Below are 21,385 nucleotides of genomic sequence, written 5' to 3'. Positions count from 1 at the left end.
TTTCCCCATTTATCTAGTTTTATTAGTTATTCTTCTGTTATTGATAACACTAATTTTTGCTGTTTTATTTGCTTTCTATGTTTTAAACTTCAACTGCTCTTCGGCTCATCTTTATATGAAATTATTTATCTTTATTATACATTTATGTTATCGAAGAAGATGAGTATTATTCATATAAAATTGTATTATTCATATACAATTCTTTGAGGGATTTCCATTGAAATCCCCCTCTAAACATCTTTTTTTTCTGATGTTCCGGTATATTTTAAATTAAACACTGCTGCAAAAAAGTATCCTTTTTTTTCATTTGGTGTATTTTTTATTCCAAAATTAAGTGTCTTAAAAGACAAATATTTTCTCAATTTTTTTCAGTTCACCTAATCGTTGTAACACCGTTTCTGTTTTATTACTTTGCTTTTAATAAAAAAATAAATATATATTATAATAATGAAGTCTGTAATTAATGATAACTTTCTATTTATCAATGAAAAAAGGTTAAATTTTATGCTCTTTACACATATCGGAAAAGTTCAACAACATTGTTGCCATATTTACTTTAATAAGTATATCATATACTTATACAAAATATTACCTTTTATTAATTTTTTAATATGGTAAATAAATTATAAAATATTTAATAGCGTACACAAATTTATGAATATTTTATGTAATATTAAGTTACAACTTGGTTAATATGTTATTTTATGATAGCTTAAAGTACTATTTTATTACTTATCACATCAAAATTTTATTGGATTCTTAAGAATTTTATAATACTATATTTTTAAATATCCACTACCATTAATAACTCTGTAATAAGATAATTATGATGTTCTTAATTATTTAAAGAGTAAATTATTTTTACAGACGTCATAACTTTTGATAAAAAATTAATTTATCAGATAATGCGTAATATGAATTTTTTATTAATATTTTATTTATAAAAATATTATGATGTAATTACATCGTTTCAATAAGTTATATTTATCTATTTATTTACTGTATACAATAAAATAAAAGATGTAATTAATTTATTAAAAGCATATTACATAACTTACTTTTTTTTTAATATTTCAAACATAAATTAGCTAACAAAGTTTTACAGGTGTTATAGATCGAAAGTTCTGCAGAATTTCTCAGGAATAAATCGAATAAAAGAATTTAAGAAAAGTCCACACCCCAAAACTCAAAAGATAATACTTATAAATTAATAGATTCAGAAGAAATTCACCAAAATGTTGAAAAATACAATACGTTGAGAAAAATAAAGCTCAAATTTTGTAAATATTTATAAAAAAAAAAAAAATTAATAATACTAGATTAATAAAGCAATATATAATTATTTCGAAAATTCTATACCAAAGTTTAAAGAAGTAATGCATGAGATTGGTTTTCATAAGCAACATTATAATAATGAGTGATAATAGAATTCACAAAAAAAATCTACTTCTGTTTATCTAGAAAAAAAGAAACCTAAAAATCATATATTGTGATAAAATTAAGAAAGATTTAAGCAAAGCAAAAATAAAAATTCCGGACATGCAAAATCGGGAATTAATCAAGAAAAATCTCAAAGAAAGAAGGTTTTCAACGAAGAAGAAGATGCTCCAGAACAACAAAGAGTAATAAGCGAAAAATTCAAGCAAAAGACCAGTCGGAGATTTATAGTATTAGTAAAATAGAAAGGAAACAGACGCTAAGGAAAGGAATATTAAACAAGGTTCATAGTTTGCCAAAAAAAAAAGTAAAGGACCAAAAAGATCGTGGTTTTATATAAATTTTGAATTTTTCATGTTATGCAACTTTGTATTACGTGCCAGATTTTAAAACCATTGACTGAAGAGATTATTGAATAATTCACATTGCCAAAAATAATTTATGAGTTATAAAAGATAATATGTTCCAATCGAAATAATTTATATCAGATAGTTACCATAAAGAGTTGTATTTTATAATTTATACATCAATCAAATTTTATAGTCACTTATACCGGGTGATTTACAAACGACTTCACAGATTTAAAAACATATAAAAATTTATTTAGATAACTTATAATTTCGGTTGAGGTCTCAATTTATAGAAAAGCACATCTAGTTTTGACTCACGTAGTTAATTAGTATCAAATTCGGCCACCAGGGCTGTCACCAGTGTTGTTAAAAATGGATACATTTACTTGTGCGGAACGTGCTCGCTGTGTGTTTTGGTTTCACGATTTACAGTCAGCAACTGCAGCTTTGTACGTGTGAGGCATACAATTTACTCTTGGTACCAAACCTTCGTTGAGATGGGTTGTTCTGTTAAACAAACAAAATCACCAGAACGCCCACGCATCCCTAAAGCTGCTGTGGAGCAACACAGAGAAAGCTTTGCACGTGTGAAGAAATCAACTTGACTTACGTCACGAGAGACTAGCATTCCACAAATGACTGTTTGACCCGTATTACGTAAGCGATTGCACTTGAAGTCATAGAAAATAACCGTGGTTCAATGCATTACAGATGACGACAAAGATGCTCGGTTGCAGTTTTGTGTGGAAATGACGGATAGAATAGCAGACAACGATACATTTTTAAACAATGTAATTTTTGGTGATGAATCACCGTTTCACATCAGTTGCAAAGTGAACTGCCAAATATGGGATAGAGAAAATCCTCATGAAACTTTGTATCAAATTCGTGATTACCTTAATGTTCTTTTGTACCGTAATCAAACAAAGACTGTACGGCCCATTTTCCCTCCAGGAGGCAACCGTAAATGGTATCGTTTATCTAGACATACTTCCAAATTTTCTGATTCCTTAGTTAGACGATGATGACAAATATGGACGCCATTACTACCAGCAAGACGGGGCACAACCTCACTATCGCCTAGAAATCCGAAATTTTCTTAATACTCGATTTCCAGGTTGATGTGTGAGACCTCAACCGAATCTCTAAGTTTTACCTAAATAGAATTTTTTATGCATTTTAAGTTTTGAAGTCCTTTTTGAATCATCCGGGTGAAAATAAATTAACAAAACAAATATTTAACTATTTCAAAAAGAGGAAAACTAAGTTAAGTTGGTCCAAAAAAAAACTGAAAAAGAGCTAATATCATTAAATACTTCTAATGAAATACTTTTTAACAATATTTTACAAAACATGTGAATCTAAATTTCCAGACAAACAGAAAAGGATACATAGTGTATGGATGGAAGAAAGGAGAGGTTAATGGAAAGAAAATTAAGGGAAAGGATTTTGGAAAAGAAAGAAATCAAAATTATAAAATGATCGATGACAAAAACAGATAAACAACTGGTAAATATAATTGACTTAACATACGTAGGTGTGCTAATAAAGAAATGTGCACTTGTTAATATTTTTGCTTCAGAAGATAGGTAAGTATGAAATTATTTTTTTTTTTAACTTACATGAATTAAACAAATGGTTACGGGCATTAATTGTTTTCTTAGAAATTTGTTACTGTTTTTCTACCTGACGTCTAGGAATATTTTTATATATCATATATAGAGTGATTCCAAATTTCAGGGCATCTCTGTATTTCTGGCTATAGATGATTCTAAAAAAATGAGAAAAACGTTTATATAAATATAGATCAGAAAATGGTTTCTTAGCGAGTTTCGGCTCGCGAAAAATTTAGCCTTACTTTTTGTTCTCTCTGTGAAATTAATCCGTATGAAAATTCTTGGAAAACAAACTGAGAAGTAAATTTATTCTTCTTATACTTCCTTATGATTTTTAATCTACTAAATGAATAAAGGTGGTCCAAGACTCCTATCATAGATAGGTTTTAAAAAAAACGTGGTAAAACCACTGAAATATAGAAATACTGGAATGGGCACTGCCTATGTCCAACGTGAGCGGAAAACGAACGTGAGACAGATAGATTTAGAGGTATAGTTGTCATTGTCGCACAGTGCAGCGCATGCGCATTGTACCTAACGTACCGTCCCTTCAGAAAGTGATTCCATAAAACTTAATTGTAGTTAATATTAAGTGATAAAATCCCATAATTCTATTTAATTAATAGAAAAAATTTCAATGCTTATGAATATTAAATAAATGTTGAGTTAATCATTGTATCATATAAATGTTTTTATAAAAACTTTCTACAATAACTTGAATTATGAAAGATAACTTGTGATTTGTGATGAGAGAGATCGTCACAAAATTTTTGAACGGATTGCAGACAAAGAGAGGTATACCTCTAAATCAGCTATCTTTGTTGACACGTGTTTCTAACGCTAGTGCCCATTCCAGTATTTCTATATTTCAGTGGGTAAAACACGAAAACTTTTCTCGGGAAATACACTTTTTTTAGGTTTGGAATAAAATAACTTTTTTAATTTACTAATAAACAAATAAAAATTTCCAATTAACTTTATAGAGAATTTAATTCTGACAAAACTGATGTAGATAACTTCTATTAAAATTAAATTAAATTTGAGAACTTCAACTTTAATTATAAACAAAACACATAAACTGGTTGGGAAAAGTGATACAATTTTAAACGAAACAATTTACATAAAAAACCTGAAAATTATAAAGTAAATTTGAAAGACATCCTTCTAAAATATATTAACATTTTCTTTAAAATAAAATAGATTTTCTTAAAATAAAATTTTGTGGCTCGAAAATCTCCAAAAATACTGGAATTCAATTTCACTGAAATTTAGATTTGCTGTAGTAGCATTTAGTCAAGATATTAATACAATTTCAGATATGAAATATATGAAGTGCAATGAAAATTCCATGAAGAGTGGTTGAGTCGTTCTTAAGTTACGCTTAATTTAAGCTCCAACATATTTTTAAAATTTTTGGTTCAAAAATTTCAAAGCACTAGATCAATTTCTTTAAATTTATAGGAGATTTTCTAGTGTAACCCATCAGGTTGGTCTAGTAGTGAACGCATCTTCCTAAATCAGATGATTTGGAAGTCGAGAGTTCCAGCGTAATAGCAGTATACTTTTATACGGATTTGAGTACTAGATCGTGGACATTAGTGTTCTTTGGTGGTTGGATTTCAATTAACCACACATCTCAGAAATGGTCGACCTGATACTATACAACATTACCCTTCACTTACACTCATACACATCATCTGAAGTAATACCTGACGGTAATTCCCGCAGGATAAACAGGAAAAAAGGAATGTAGCGTTGCCTACTTTGAGGGTTATGATTAATAACGTAAATGTTACATTTATTATTTAATATCAAATTTTTTTAAAAATAAAAAATAATTTAAAAAAATAGATTAATTACTATTTAAAAATTTGAATATCTATTTTCAAATATAATAATAAGTCTAACTTTCTCACTAGTTTAAGTATGTAAAATAATAACAGTTTTAAAATTTTAAAAGTTAAAATATTTATCAATAGATTTATGTAATATAATTTATTAATATAAATAAAGAAAAACAAATACAAAATAACAAATATCCCTCTTTCACTCTCTCTCTAACTCTCTCTCTCTCTCTCTCTCTCTGTCTCTCTCTCTCTCCCTCTACCTCTATCTCTATCTCTCCCACTTAAAATACTTTTAAGGTGCAATACTTTTAAGGTGCAATACTTTTTTCAATACGCTCGTTTAATATATTTAGTTTGAGCATTAGAAATTTATATTACAAATTTGACCGTACAGTAATTTATGTTGATAGCTTAATGGAGAAACATACACATATGCGTGTCACGATAAAAATTATTTTTCTAAAAATATAATCATTTATATCATTCAGAACGTCATGAATGAAATCAGCAGATTTAAAAAAAAAATACATTATAGGGTTTACTTTTAACGCATCATTAAATTTATTAAAAAATTAAATAAATACATTTATATTAATCACTACAGATAAATAAATACAATCTTACTAATAATAACACGCAATTTATTAACAAATGATAAAAAAAAAATCATAATATACTTAGAAAATAATAAATAATCTTTATAAATGATCTGTGTATTGTAAATCTTGACCTAAAGTTAAAATTATAATAAATGCCATACAGAATGAACTCTTCGTTGACCTTGTAATAAGTAAATTGTTCATGATTTTTCAGCGCTCCACTTTCACCATTAAACAACTGCTTCACTTGCTTATTACTCTGTTCAAATTACGTTACAAATATATTTCGTAATAAGTCTAACTTTCTCACTAGTTTAAGTATGTAAAATAATAACAGTTTTAAAATTTTAAACGTTAAAATATTTATCAATAGATCTTATGTAATATAATTTATTAATATGAATAAAGAAAAACAAATACAAAATACCATATATCCCTCTTTCACTCTCTCTCTATCACTCTCTCTCTCTCTCTCTCTCTCTCTCTCTCTCTCTCTCTCTCTCTCTCTCTCTCTCTCTCTCTCTACCTCTATCTCTATCTCTCCCACTTAAAATATTTTAGGCGTGGACTCAGTTTGAAGTTATAAAGTTCTAATTTTTTTAATTAAAGGAAAATATTACCATGCGTTTTTTATCGATAACCCACGTATTTGAAATTGATCAGAACTTTTCGAACACTTGGCTTTACTGGCGTCATTTCTTCCCGCCTTTTTCAAATTAAATCCATAATTACCCATTTTACTTCCTTGTACGAAGTAAAGGAAGTACTGAGATCGCGAAAAATTACGATTTTCAGATTTCATCGGAAATATCCACTTTGACCATCCCTGAATCCATTTTGACTAGTTTCGGCTTGACATCTGTACGTACGTATGTATCTCATAAAACGATTAGCCATAGGATGTTGAAATTTTGGATTTACGACTGTTGTAACAACTAGTTATGCAACTTCTCTTTTTACTGCAATCGACTGAACCAAAAGTGTAAAAAAACAGCCCGAAATTAAAATAAAAATCTGATTTATGGACTTTTTCTTAACTGCAGTAATAAGCCCTTATTGAGAGATTTTCATCGATATATCATAAGCGGTACTTATTTTTATTGGTACCAGAGTTATAGTTAAATAAAATTTTAATTAATGAAATATTTGGATCTTCGAGGGGGAGATACTTCTGTTCGAATCCGACATCATCTCCTTTTTTTTACTTTTTTTTTAATTTAAATATATTGATTTATAGGTAATTCTCTGATTGTAAAAAATGTTTTACAATAAACAATAATTCAATAACAATAAAAACAAAAGAAAAATTTTCAAAAGTTATTAATAAAATAAAATTTTATGTACTTTTCATTTTAAAAAAATATGTATAAGTAATTTAATAGGTGTACAAGGAATTCATGTTCTGTCCACATCAGATTTTTTTAGTAAAATAAAAAAAAAAATTATAAATTTTCATACATGATATGTCCATAAGGAGTATAAAAGCAGTGGATTGGCTAATATATTTTATTAAGCAAGACAGATTAACATTAATTTTTACATCGTTTCTGTAGAAATTCATAACAGACTGTATCAGTGACCTCCGATATCAACAATCCGATAGGCTTATATACTTTTTTTTTTACCCGACTGTACATAGATTATGTTTTAATTTTCTTGTTTACACGAATGTTTACTATTTTAATGTCACTCATCCCTAGAACAGCTCTTTTTTTCGGTTTAGGCTCCGGAACCACCGTAAGGTGTTACTTCAGAGGATGAATGACGATGATATGAATAAATGTAAATAAAGTATAGTCTTGTACTGTGTCAGGTCGACCTTTTTTGACATGTGTGGTTAATTGAAACCTAACCACCAAAGAACACCGGTATCCACGATTTAGAATTCAAATTCGTATAAAAGTAACTACCTTTACAAAGATTTAAACCTTAGAACTCTCAACTTCGAAATCAGCTGATTTGCGAGGACGAGTACACCACTAGACCAACCCGGTGGGTTAAGCCCTAGAGCGGCTATTAGATATATGACGAAATGGAGAGAAAAACAAAATGATAGACACTATATTATTTTTTTCACTAAAATTGTATGAAATTTATTTAGCCAGATTTTAAAATAAAATATTTAAAAAAATATTATTTGAAGAATATAACGGACCTTTTTTGAAAAACAGTCGCATCTCTGAATTTTATTCCGGTCAACCTTTGCAGTTTTTCACGCGATATTATCCATTTCCATTCATAATTTTAAAAATATATACATACTGTTAACAAAGTATGACATTAAACAACTGTTCGACAGGTTTAACAAAACAAAAAAAACGAAATCGATAAAAAAACGTTCCTATCTCTTAAAGACTATTTTTCTATATGAGACCACTACTTATGATGTACTATAGGCCACTTTTTTAAACTAGCTGTGAAAAATATTAAATGATCGCCATATTGGTTAGAAATGACGTAGCCCAAAGGGTTTTACATCAAAATGTTTTTTTTTTCAATACTTTCCAGAATAGATGTGTTACAACCCTACCATCTAAAATATTTGAGTTGTCTTCTCCAAAGTGTCTTTAGAGAGTCGTGGTCTCATATAAAAAAAATAGACTTTTTCAAGCTAAGCCCATTTGATAAATTTTATTTTTTTAAGTTTTTTTGCTCTTACTAATTGTTTAAGAGGTACTATGTAAACCACTATTTATTTTTCTATGTTTATGTTTAACTGTTGAAAAAGTAAAAGTATTTAAGGATAATTATACTTTATTAACACTCCTTCTCTCACTATATATATACATATAGAGAGAGAGAGATATAAATGATCACAGTTGGTTATGAACCTGTAATCACTATCAATATTATCACTAATATCAACTACCGCAGATATAAAAAGTTTTATTCATTTATTTATAGAAAAATACAAATTAAAAAAAATAATATAAAAATAATTATAAATATTAAACAAAAACAATATTATCCATAAAAGTAAATACAGGATTCATTTTTATACATTTTTTATTTCTAACATCACTTCGTTTACGTCAAAACAAAAATTTATTTTAAGAAATTTTATTACTTAGCTTATTTATTTAAATAATTAATTTTTTTTATTAAATACTGTAATAACATAAAACTCCGTTGACAACTACTAAAACTCCAAAGCCTTCAAAGTTGGGCTAAGATAATGGCAAAATACTATCAAACTTTGTTCTTTTCATATAGACGTAAATTTAAAATATGATTTAGATTAAATTTAAGGTAAGATAAAATGAACTTACACCAAAATTACCTTCGATTTTTTAACATTATTTATGAACGAATTAAATTTTAAAGTTATTGGCAAATTTATAACCCGAGTATTTTAATAAAATTAATATACATAAAAAATAGTTTTTATAATATTCTGATAATAAACAAACATAAAAAAGTCACGATTTATTAAAAACATAAATAAAGTTGAAGACATATCAGTTGCATACAATTATTATATTGTTAATTTTTTTTGTTAAAAAAATGTCTGTTATTGTAATATGTATTTACAAAAAAGTAATAAACATGAAGATAAGGTCCATGCATTTGTCACGTTATTAACTGCCAATACAAATCCTGCTAAATAATAACGAATTTTTTTTCGTATATTTAACATAATAAAAAAATAATTTCTATCTGGCCAAGTACGACAACCGACCGTTGATATACATACTGCTTATTCATAAAAGAAAAAAAAAATTAATATAGTACAATTTTCTGAAGTAATAAAAATAGTAATAAAAAAATTATTGAAAAAAATAAAAGCTTCACGTTTATTTAAAACAGAGTTGGTACTACAAATTTCAAATACAATTAGACTAAAGCAATATAAATTAATTAAACACAATACCTTACGTTTACAATATTTTTTCTTATTTATTTACAATCAGTTACATATTTTTAGGAACGTTAAGAAAATTATATCACATATACGCACATTAAAAAGTAATTCTCATTGAAATTCCTAAAAAAAATAATATTCTATTGCTACAGAACTTCTGAGGGTAGAACGAACCTAATGCTGAGTGTGTAGTCGATGTGTGAATAGAACTAAATCGTGTACTCAGGTTTTTGACAAATCGTGAATAGCATGAGAACACAAATGCTAACAAAGGTTAAAGGTTTATTCGTTAGCTTTGGTACTGTCCGGATTGCGAGTGATAACACTCATTGTCAAAAGGAATATATTTTAGTTTTTAAATCAGGGCTTAGCGAGTAGGACATGAGATAATCAATTATCACGGTTCGATTTAAGGACCTACGTTTTTATTTGTTACGGACGCAAGGACATGTGTATAAATGTAACTGAATGCCAACTTATTTAATCATATCTTATATTTAAACTTATTACAGAAAAGAATTAAAGAAAAATTTATTTCATTTTATATGTATTATTATTTTTTTACAATTTATATTTATTTATATCATTCAATTTATAACAATGGATCGATGTATTTAGCTATAAATAAAATAAAATTTCAAAACATATCCTAGGAATTGAATACTGAAATATATATTTACGATAGAAAAATATAAATAACAGATTGTAATTCCACTTAATTTATATTTTAAATAAATACAGAATAAATTATTTAAAAACATATACATTTCTTGCTAACACCTGTAAAATAAATAATAAAACCGTACCTTTAATAGTCAAGGTTATTAAATGACTGAAATTTATTACACTGACACGACTTCCACCAGAAATTGTTTATTTGTATGACCAAAGCAAAATAAGATATAATATTAAATATTCATCAAAATATTAATGTATTATTATTCTTTACATAAACAAATTCTTTACATAATGGAAAAAAAAATGATTCAGCCGATATTTTCAAATTATATATGTACTAGCTGCAGGGTTTGTCTACGGCACACCTCCGCAGCTAAGCCCTCCTGGCAGGCGGCGTTTCGGAATGCTATTATTATATATCCAAAATTGATTACTCCTTGTGTAAAAATGTTTTTTGTTTTTTTTTTAATGATGAAAATTGATCAAGGAAAAGCGAAAAAATATATAACAAATCTTCCCAATTAAATCTGATTTAGATCGGTTGAGGCATCATTTAAAAATTGTACACTCTCAACATTTCCATAATATCCATAGGTAAATTCGCTCAATACGAGAGCTGGAAACTTAAATACAAATTTAATTAATTTATTATTTATATATTATAATCAATTTATGAAACAAATTATCGTAATACGAAACTAACATTCCTTGACACAATGACAAAAGAGAAGTTGGCTTCAAAATCAATAAATCGCTAAGAAGGATATGTAGGATTCAAAATTTTCTAATTTTGATTATTATTGTGTTTTACTAATTTTTACCTTTATTGTTTGATTTGATCTACGTGTTTTGCCTATACGTATGTTTAATTGTAACTACAAGGCTAAAAGAAAACCATATACGATTCTAAATGGATAATCGATAGTATTTTCATTAATGATTTATTTATATCGAAAGTAGTTATGTTTTAAGATTTGCTACGATATTGAATGAATGAATTACGGTAGTAAAATTAATTTTATAATTCTTTCAAGACTGATTATTAATAGAGCATTAAATAAATTCATTTAATAAGAGTAACAAAAAAGTATGAAATTATAAAGAGTGAAAATTTATAGAGTAAGAAAAAAAGGGGAAACATTCTTATTTTTACAGATAAAAAAGGAGCAAATGAAACCTGAGTCTCAACATAAATAATAGATATTATGAATAAAAACAATCGTATAAATAAAAAAAACATATTATTAATATATATTTCGCAAATATATGCGATATATAGATATATAAAAATATAACAAGTATAAACCAGACCACCACGCAACATGTACTAACGAATCGGGATATACCGCTAGCGATCGGTACATTCCGGTGCTAAACTAAGAGAAACGCACACACAGTCAGACACTCATATAAATTCCGTTTAGTAGGGTAGAACATATATATATATATATATATATATATATATATATATATACTTTATCATGAAAATGAAAATAATAATTTCATTAAATAATTAAATTTCATCAAAAAACAAAATAGAAAATCAAAATGATAAAATTTTGTCAAAAATAAATCGCAAATGATCCATTTTTAACCATTTCTAATAAAAATTATTAACCTATTTTTTGAAATCATGATTCATTGAATACCATAATTAATATAATCGAATTAATTTTATGTGTAGGAATAGGAAATAAATGGTATTATGTGTGTTTATACTTAAATCATATCCAAAATTAAAAATAGCAAAACAAAAAAATAAAATAGAGCAGTACTACTCTTGAATCAGAAATTCCTGAAATGCTTAGTTAAAATATTCCATATTATAAAGAATACTATATTAAAAACAAAACGGATGAATGACTATTGAAAAATTATGGATAAAATACCTACGAAAAGCAATAAAAAATAAAACAAACAGAAGGAAAGGATTAAAACATTTGATCATTTATTAGTAAGGAAATGACAGAATAACAAAATGGAAACAATTGTGGCTTCGATATATTGTATAGAATATAGAAGTAGAATGTATTGCATAAAATAATGAAGAAAAATGAATATACAAATATGATTAATGGAAACTTTAAAAGAAGAAGGAAAGTTTTCCTTTCATATAGAGACATCTAGATCAATTAATCATGCGGAAAATACAGGGAATATTTTTTTTTTAGGAGAATTAACATTTAAAGATTGTCTTAAAATAGACATATTTATTTATCACTGCATATAAAAAATTAATGCTGAAGTTAATGTTAACACAAAAGCGCTTCTTCTACTTTCTCTCAATTACACCCCAGTGACTCAACCTCAAATTTTAATTTATTATGAAATGATTGCAATTCAATACTCATAGAGATGTTGTAATATAAAAACAAAAGCAATGATAATATCTAAACACTTATAAAAAATTTAAATATTATTAAACAAAATTTCTGTTTTATATGAAAATTATTACGTCATCGCAAATAAATTATATCTAAAACATGTAATAAAATTTTAAAAAAAACCTAAACTTAAAAATACTTTATAATAATAAAAAAGCACAACTAAGTTTAATATGATCATTTTAAAAAATCCCAGCAGTTTTTTCATAGGACAAACTGGTAGGTTATATAGCATACCTTTCAAAGGACATACAAAAGTACTTAAAGTTAAAACATACTATAGTACACAACTAAAAATAAATAATAACGATTAAATATCTTAAAAACGTTTGAAATATATAACCTTAACATAATATTCTTAACAAAAAATTCTTTGACTCCATAAAAAAATTATAAAGATTGAGAAAAACTGCTTATAAGCAGTAGTCAGTTGAGAAGTTGAACCCATAGCAGAAGGTTCAGTATGTGCTTCGGTAAGTGGAGTTTCAATCAGTTACGCGTTTCCAACGGAACTGAATCGATCCTCCTACATCCAAGTCTATTCGTCAGTGGGATACAACTTTAAGAGAGAGTGGAAGCTTAGTTTCAAAAACTGGAAATCTTCGAAAAGTTTCAATTAGTGAGGAGGCGGTGGATCGTGTAGGCAATGCATTCACTTCCAGTTCTAGAAAGTCAATTAGACGGGCTAGTTACGAAGTGCAAATTCCGCATTCCACTATTCACGAGATTATTCATAAGTGGCTCCCGTTTGCGAACCTAAAAGATACAACTTCTTCATCATAATAAAATAAATTATTGCCCCCCTACGATATGGTTTTTCTTCTTTTTTTCTCCGCCTCCAAAGCCAGACCCGCAACTAAACATAAACTCAGTTCTTAGGGGTGCCGTGCCTCAAACTACTTCGTCGAGAACAAAGTTCCCGCCAGATAGCCGCGACTCTGTCTTTTAGGCGTCATTTCTCTAATGAGGGGATCCCAAAGGATCCCTCCACCGGGACTAGGTCTTTCCACCCAATGGTACTGCAAGGGAGTCCCACCCGATCATTGTAAGCGGGAGACCGAAACCTCCCACCCATCCCGGATGGAGCTTCCCTCAGAGATACCATGATATTCTTACAAAGAAGCAATTTTAGTTGCCAATGGAGCCATCTTACATCCCCGATCCCCGAGTGTATGACCACGTGACTTGCAGGATAAGCATCTACGATCCTGCTTGCAGTCCTTGCGTAAATGGCCAGCCTTACCACATGTAAAACAGTGGCCGCTTTTGTCTGCACCAGAACAGAACTTGGCCCTGTGGATTCCAACACCTGTAGCGAAGGTCATCGGATATACGCCGCACCAGTCGACAGGCCACCCACCCAATTCGGACTCCCCATCAGACATTAGTTTGTCCGCAAGGATGGGCGTCATTGCCAGTGTAACCACCTACGATATTAGCTTACTGCAGAGGTAATACACTGTGTCGAAAACAATTCTAATAACCTTAATACGGTGTTATTTAGTAATGAGGGAAACTTTCATAACTGCAGGAAAGTTAACAGACAGAATTGTTGAATTTGGGATACTGAAACCACCTAAAAAGTAATATATAATTAAAGGGACTACAACTGCATTGTAAGTTGGCTTCCCTGCGTATACGTATTCCGCTGGAGTATACAGTACCTACCACCAGTATATACTACAGTACCAGTATATACGTACCTTTGGAGTATACAGAACAAACCTTGGATATATTTTCTGTCGATTAAGTTACTTATGGATACCTTTGTTCCGGTCATCCTATATAAGTTAAAAAATGATTACACACAGTGTTGATTTCTTCCTTTCTATTAAACACTTCTGTTTATTTTTACAAATCTTTATAGTACTCAGGCTCGCATCGCCCGCCCTTCCCGTCTAGCCAGAGTGCTTTGCCCCGTAAACCCCTGCTGTGTCGTAATTCTGATGGTAGCGAGCATAATACTGATAAAAATTAAAGCCTGAGAACCATTCTTTCCTTCAACGTTTTCCTCGTACTTGGCGTTGAAGTTTTGATACGCTCCTGCTGTAGACGAAGCTCCCGTTCTTCAGGTGTTTCCGACGCATGGATGGCTTTTATTGGCTACAAAAGTTATCTGATGAATATCTTTCTTTTCTTCGGTGGCATTTCGATAGTTTTAAAGGGTACGGAGTAAAACGTTTCAATGTAAACGTTTCCAAATATATTCGAAAATAACTGTTTTCAATAATCATCGATTTCCATAGTAACCATTTTATTTTCTTGCTGTATATTTGTAAACTTAATTACAAAATGTGAGATTGGTTAAAGACTAAATGAGCAAATTAAAACGGAGACGGAGCCTTTTGGTTCCTCTTTCCATTTCTGGGCATGATAATACGAATACAGTTCTGTCATTGTACCAGTATCTCCAAGATCGGAGTATTTAATCTGTACATTATAGCTAAAGCTATTTCTGTCCTGATGTAACCATGGTAACTGTACAATAAGATCAGTATGAACTCGTGAGGAATTTAACTGCAACTCGAGTAGATTTATTGTAGCTTCAGTCTGGGCGTAACGCTCTCGGTCAGCAGCTAGTCGAAAATCACGCATGTCAGCTATTTCAGAGGACCTAAATACTTTCATTCTTAGAGTAGAGTTTGAATAATAAGAAACTAACTTCTCTTTCTTGAAGGCATATTTTTTTAATTTTAACAATCAATATCGGCAGCCAAAATAAAAACAATCAAAACGCATAAAAAGTTCGCTAAATGTGTTAATTTAGCACGGAGATTCTAGATTCCTCCTGCCAAAAGGCACCTACCAGGGACATGCAATGGTTAATTGTGAACCCGACCCCGATAGGAGAGGATTGGTGAGGCACACATACGCTCTCTTAATGGAACCTGTTAGCGAGTACGACACTCTACTTCGCCCGTAAATGGGGTTACTCAGACTCATCGGAAACAAAAAAAAAGAAAAAAGGTGCTAATTTAAAGCTAATTGCAATAATAATAATTATATAAAAAAATAAACATCCGAACTCAGAGATTTTTTTCTGTTACTATGGTAATAGAAATATAATGAAATAAAAGAATTATTTCATATCATTATTTCATTAATATCTTTATTATCTTAATCCCCATTGGAAATATCATGATAATTTAAGTTGGACATCATAATATATATATACAATATCATAATATATATATAATAAAATAACTGTGGTCGTCCCCATGCGCGCATCACGCAAAAACTATTGAAGATATTTTAATAAAACTTTGCAGATTTATACCTTAGAGACTTTGTAATTATCTCCAACTTAAAAGTATAAATTAAAAAATAAAAAAAAATGAGTAAACTTGAAATTTATTTATGTTTTTAATATTCCAGTCATTTGAATTTCAAATCACATCGCTATTAACTCGATTAAATTATTCTAATTCTTCATTAGTTCATATTTATTACGTAGTAAATTAAAAAGTTATTACACAAAGTGTTGATTTCTTCCCTCCTAATAAACACTTACATAAATATTTAGAGTATTAAAGGCCGTTTACTGTATCGAGATGCTTGATCTAGGTTGCTAATATGCACTGTATTTCGTTTTTGTAAATTCATCTTTATTCAATATAATTTCCAACTTCTGTGTCTCACAGTCGTATCGTTAAAATAAACTATTCATATTAATTATTATAATAAAAAAATAATAAAATTAATGAATGTGTGTTAAAAATTAAGATTTTTGTTACGATAAAATGAAACAACCTTGAAACCATAAAATCTATTTAAATGAACATGGATCTACCTACATAATAATGATTATTATCTTAAATATAAATCTTGTAATATAAATAAAAATAAATTTTTATTCTGTAAATTCCTTTAAATCTACTGTGATAAGTTAAAGTAGTGACACTACAAAAATATTATTTATTTAAAAATTAAAAAACTGTCTTACCATTCCATTAACAGAAGTATATTTAAACTTTTCTCATTAAAATTATGATTACGAAATATCCATTTATATCTGTAACATAAAATAATAATAATCGTAATTATTTCTTAAACAGAAATAGATATTCTATTAGTTTATAATAAATCATGTAATGACTTAAATAACTCTAATAATATGAATAGCATTAATCTATTTGAAAAAAGCTGATGTGGACACCATATGACTTCCTGTACACTCCTACTAAATTACATTATACATTTTTTTTAAAATTAAAATACATAAAATTTTATTTCATTAATAACCTCTGATATTTTTTCACATTTCTTTATTATTATTATTATTATTATTCATCGTAAATTTTTTCTTACAATCAGAGGTTAATAATAATTAATAAATCAATATAGGTAAATTAAAAAAAAAAAGTTTAAAAAAAGGAAATCAAGTCTGATTCAAACCGATGTGCCTTCCCCTTGAAAGAAAAATATTTCATTAATTAAAATTTTATTTGGCTGTAACTCTAGAACCAATGAAAATAAATACCACTTATGATGATGATATATCTTTGAAAATCTCTCAATGAAAGCTTATTACTGCAGTTAAGAAAAAATTAAAAATCAAATTTTCTTTTGATTTTGGGTTTTTTTGGAAACTTTTGGTTCAGTCGTTTACAATCAAAAGAGAAGGTGCACAACTAGTTGTTATAATAGTCCTAAATCCAAAATTTCAACATCCACGGTTAGTCGTTTTTAAGTTATGCGAGATACATACGTTCGTAAAGACGTCACGCTGAAACTAGTCAAAATGGATTCAGGGATGGTCAAAATGGATATTTCCGTTGAAATCTGAAAACCGAAATTTTTCGCGACTACAATACTTCCTTGTACGATACAAGGAAGTAAAAAGGTAAAATAAGTATTCATCATTTGAAAAATACTTATGTTTTATTCAATAAAAAAATTAAATATGTTTTTAATACTTAACTTCTTTTATAGTATGAAATAAAAATTGTTAGTTTTAACTAAAACGTATAAATAAAATATTTTCATACTTTGTGATTATTTAATGATTTTAGTTAAATTATAAAAATAATAATAATAATTCTTTAAAAAAAGTAGCAAACTACTGCTTGACTTAACAAATTTGTTTAAGTAAAGTTTTCTCTAACACTTTCTTCAATAGAGGCTAAAATAAAAGCCTTTATATATTTATAGAACACAGGAAAAAGGGCAGGATTTTAAACAGAAGAAAAGCCTTTTTTACCATATCCATGATTTATGTTTCATAAAACATGATTTTGTTAAACGTTTTTGCCAGTTGTAACGAAATAACCTTCACTGTAATAACAACAAAAACTTTACAACGAAAAGTTTCAAAATCCTGAACATTTCTAGCTGCTTCTCGAGTTGTGATTTCTTAACACAGGTCTAACTCCAGTTTTTTCTTTCTTTATCCCCAAAAAAACAAATATAGTTTTAGATAAATCGTTTATATCAAGAAGTACAAATCGTTCGAACGAATGAATCGTTCGTGCGCTGCGCGCAGCCGCCCGTACCATCATTGATCGACTCTACGCCAATAGCAGATAAAATAAAAATCTGATGTGGACACCACATGACATCCTTGTACGCCTCTTAAATTACGTGTACTTTGTATTAAATTTATTTTTTTTCCTTTTTTTTGTTAAAAAAATATTTCATTAATTAAACTTTTATTGGGCTATAACTCTGGAACCAGTGAAAATAAATACCACTTATGATGTATCGATGAAAATTTCTCAATGAAGGCTTTTTACTGCAGTTAATAAAAAGTCTAAAATCCAAAGTTTTTAGGTTTTGAGCTTTTTTGGACACTTTTGGTCCAGTCGATTGCAATCAAAAGAGGAGGTGCACAACTAGATGTTACCACAGTCCTAAATCCTAAATTCCAATATTCAATCGCTAATCGATGATGAATGAGGTTGATATGTATGAATGTGAATGAAGTATAATCTTGTACAGTCTCAGGTCAATCATTCCTGAAATATGTGGTTTATTGAAACCCAATCATCAAATAACACGGTATCCATATATACCTAGGTTATAAAAGTAACTGTCTTTATTAATAGGATTTGAACCTTAAAACTCTGAACTTTGAAATCAGCTGATTTGCGACGACGAGTTCACCAATAGAACAAATCGGTGGCCGCGCATTCTCATTATTATGACGGATTCTATTAACTTATTCGTACCCTGTTCATGAAACCACTTAATTTCTCTCTTACATATTGCCTATGCCATGAAATAATATCTTCACGTTCACTCAACAAAGAATTATTTTTTTCTGGACATGAAACGAAAATTCATTGGTTTTTAAACATGATGTAATGTATGTACTTCTAAAAAAATTCGGTAGTTCAAAATCGGTAATCAAGGCATTTATTTTTTTTTTTTTTCAAGTTAGGAAGCTAGTTATTGAAATATGAATGAACCTTTTTCTGATAGCAGTTTTAGTAAAATCATTCAACTTTTCCATAGTTTTCTCATGCTTTTGAGTATTTTTAAAGCTAACATGTTTACCATCAATTTAGTGTATCTTTATAATAATAAAAATTGTTCTTTCACTAGGCATAAAAAATACAGGGTATAATTAAAATTAATGAAAATATTTCTGAATAAAACTATTATAAAATGAATTACTCCTACAATAAAATTTGCATACTAGATCGTGGATACCGGTGTTCTTTGGTGGTTGGGTTTCAATTAAGCTCAATATCAGGATGGACGACCTAAGACTGTACAAGACTACACTTCAAACATATCATCCACATTCATCTTCTGAAGTATAACTTTTCGGTGATTCCGGAGGCTAAACATAAAAATAAAAATAAAGATCTATAAAACTCTATCGTACCACACAGAGTAACAAGATAATACAGAATGAAATACTTTCTTTTACTGAACTGAATACTGGTGAGAATCACTACAAGTGATGTTATCGTTATTAAACATCAATAACAAAGACTCAACTAAGTTTTTAATTGCTTATCATCAGCATACCACGGCACCAAACAAGTCATAGCTTACAGTAGATTATTATACCCCTAAAGCAAGTGGTACCTAGATTTTACTAACAAACATTTTAAAAATAATAAACAATAATTTCAATAGATAAAATATATATTAATATAAAATACATATATGAATATACATATATATATAGATTATGATCGCTATACTTATCTTATAAACATAACATAAAAGTATATGCGTTAAAATTAATAAAATTAAAATAGATATAAAATTTTCATTATGTAATACATATGGAAACGATATTTATTTCACATAATCATCAATTATGATTTCAAAATAAATATATTTATTTTTTTAATGGAAAGAATTTATAAATAATTTTTCATATTCAAACCTATTTTGATTTTTTTAAAAATTAAATTAATTCAAAGTCTAATCGATAAATAACTTTTCAACAATTTTCCAACAAAGAAAAATCGGGAAAAATTTTCCCGTTTAAAAATTCATAACTCGTAGAATTTAAACAAGACGAACATTATACATATATATATATATATATACACACTATTATATAAAGAGGAAGAGGGCGTTTGTTTGTTCGGGATAAACAAAAAAACCACCCGACCTGTCGCTACCAAATTTTTACCAATGTTTCTTGGTATAACTGAGAAAGATTTTGTATATATTTCTATTCGAAAAGAGTAGTGGAGGATTGCCGGTTGAAGCACAAACTTTAATGAATTGTGAACTGTGAGTGTCCATCACTGTACGAACTGGATTTGAACTGATTGATTATGAATATCTAAAAATCAATTTCTAGATTTTTTTGAGTTTCATTTCAGATTTTTTGGGTTAAAATTGATTTTTGAATTTTTTTAACCCATTTTTCTTTCTAAGATAAGAACTTGGATAAGAATTTAGTTAGTGAAGTTTTTTGATAACACCAACCATTGGCCCAGAGGTTGGAAAAATGGGATTTTGCAGGCAAAAAAATCATACCTCCCTTAATAGGTTTAAAGTGATCTTTAGTCCTCTAAACATTACCTAAAAATTTTAAATGAAACAAATTTTGATATGACCAACCCTTACGGCAATGGATGACCAATATGTTGCTGGAATTGTAATAAGATGGACTTGTACGCTAAACAAGTGAAACATTTTTTTACATGCAACCATTGTGGTATTGAGTAAATTTGATGTTTTTCTTAACTTTTGTTTTTTTTTTTTTTTGTCTTCAGTCATTTGACTGGTTTGATGCAGCTCTCCAAGATTCCCTATCTAGTGCTAGTCGTTTCATTTTAGTATACCCTCTACATCCTACATCCCCAACAATTTGTTTTACATACTCCAAACGTGGCCTGCCTACACAATTTTTCCCTTCTACCTGTCCTTCCAATATTAAAGCGACTATTCCAGTATGCCTTAATATGTGACCTATAAGTCTGTCTCTTCTTTTAACTATATTTTTCCAAATGCTACTTTCTTCATCTATTTGCCGCAATACCTCTTCATTTGTCACTTTATCCACCCATCTGATTTTTAACATTCCCCTATAACACCGCATTTCAAAAGCTTCTAATCTTTTCTTCTCAGATACTCCGATTGTCCAAGTTTCACTTCCATATAAAGCGACACTCCAAACATACACTTTCAAAAATCTTTTC

General features: G+C 28.6%; 1 protein-coding gene across 1 annotated transcript in view; it reads right to left on the bottom strand.

Annotated features, from left to right (window-relative positions):
* The window catches only part of LOC142330848 (uncharacterized), a 224,095-nt gene that overhangs the window by 136,598 nt on the left and 66,112 nt on the right, over positions 1–21,385 (bottom strand). The window contains exon 2 of the mRNA XM_075376314.1: positions 16,717–16,785. Coding sequence (XP_075232429.1) covers positions 16,717–16,724 — 8 coding nt within the window. The 5' untranslated portion in view covers positions 16,725–16,785. The remainder of the gene's footprint in view (positions 1–16,716; positions 16,786–21,385) is intronic.

This window comes from Lycorma delicatula, chromosome 10 (genome assembly GCF_047948215.1).
Source record: "Lycorma delicatula isolate Av1 chromosome 10, ASM4794821v1, whole genome shotgun sequence".
Classification (NCBI taxonomy): domain Eukaryota; kingdom Metazoa; phylum Arthropoda; class Insecta; order Hemiptera; family Fulgoridae; genus Lycorma; species Lycorma delicatula.
The sequence above is the reverse complement of the archived record's forward strand: the minus strand, read 5'-3'. Positions and strand labels throughout refer to the sequence as shown.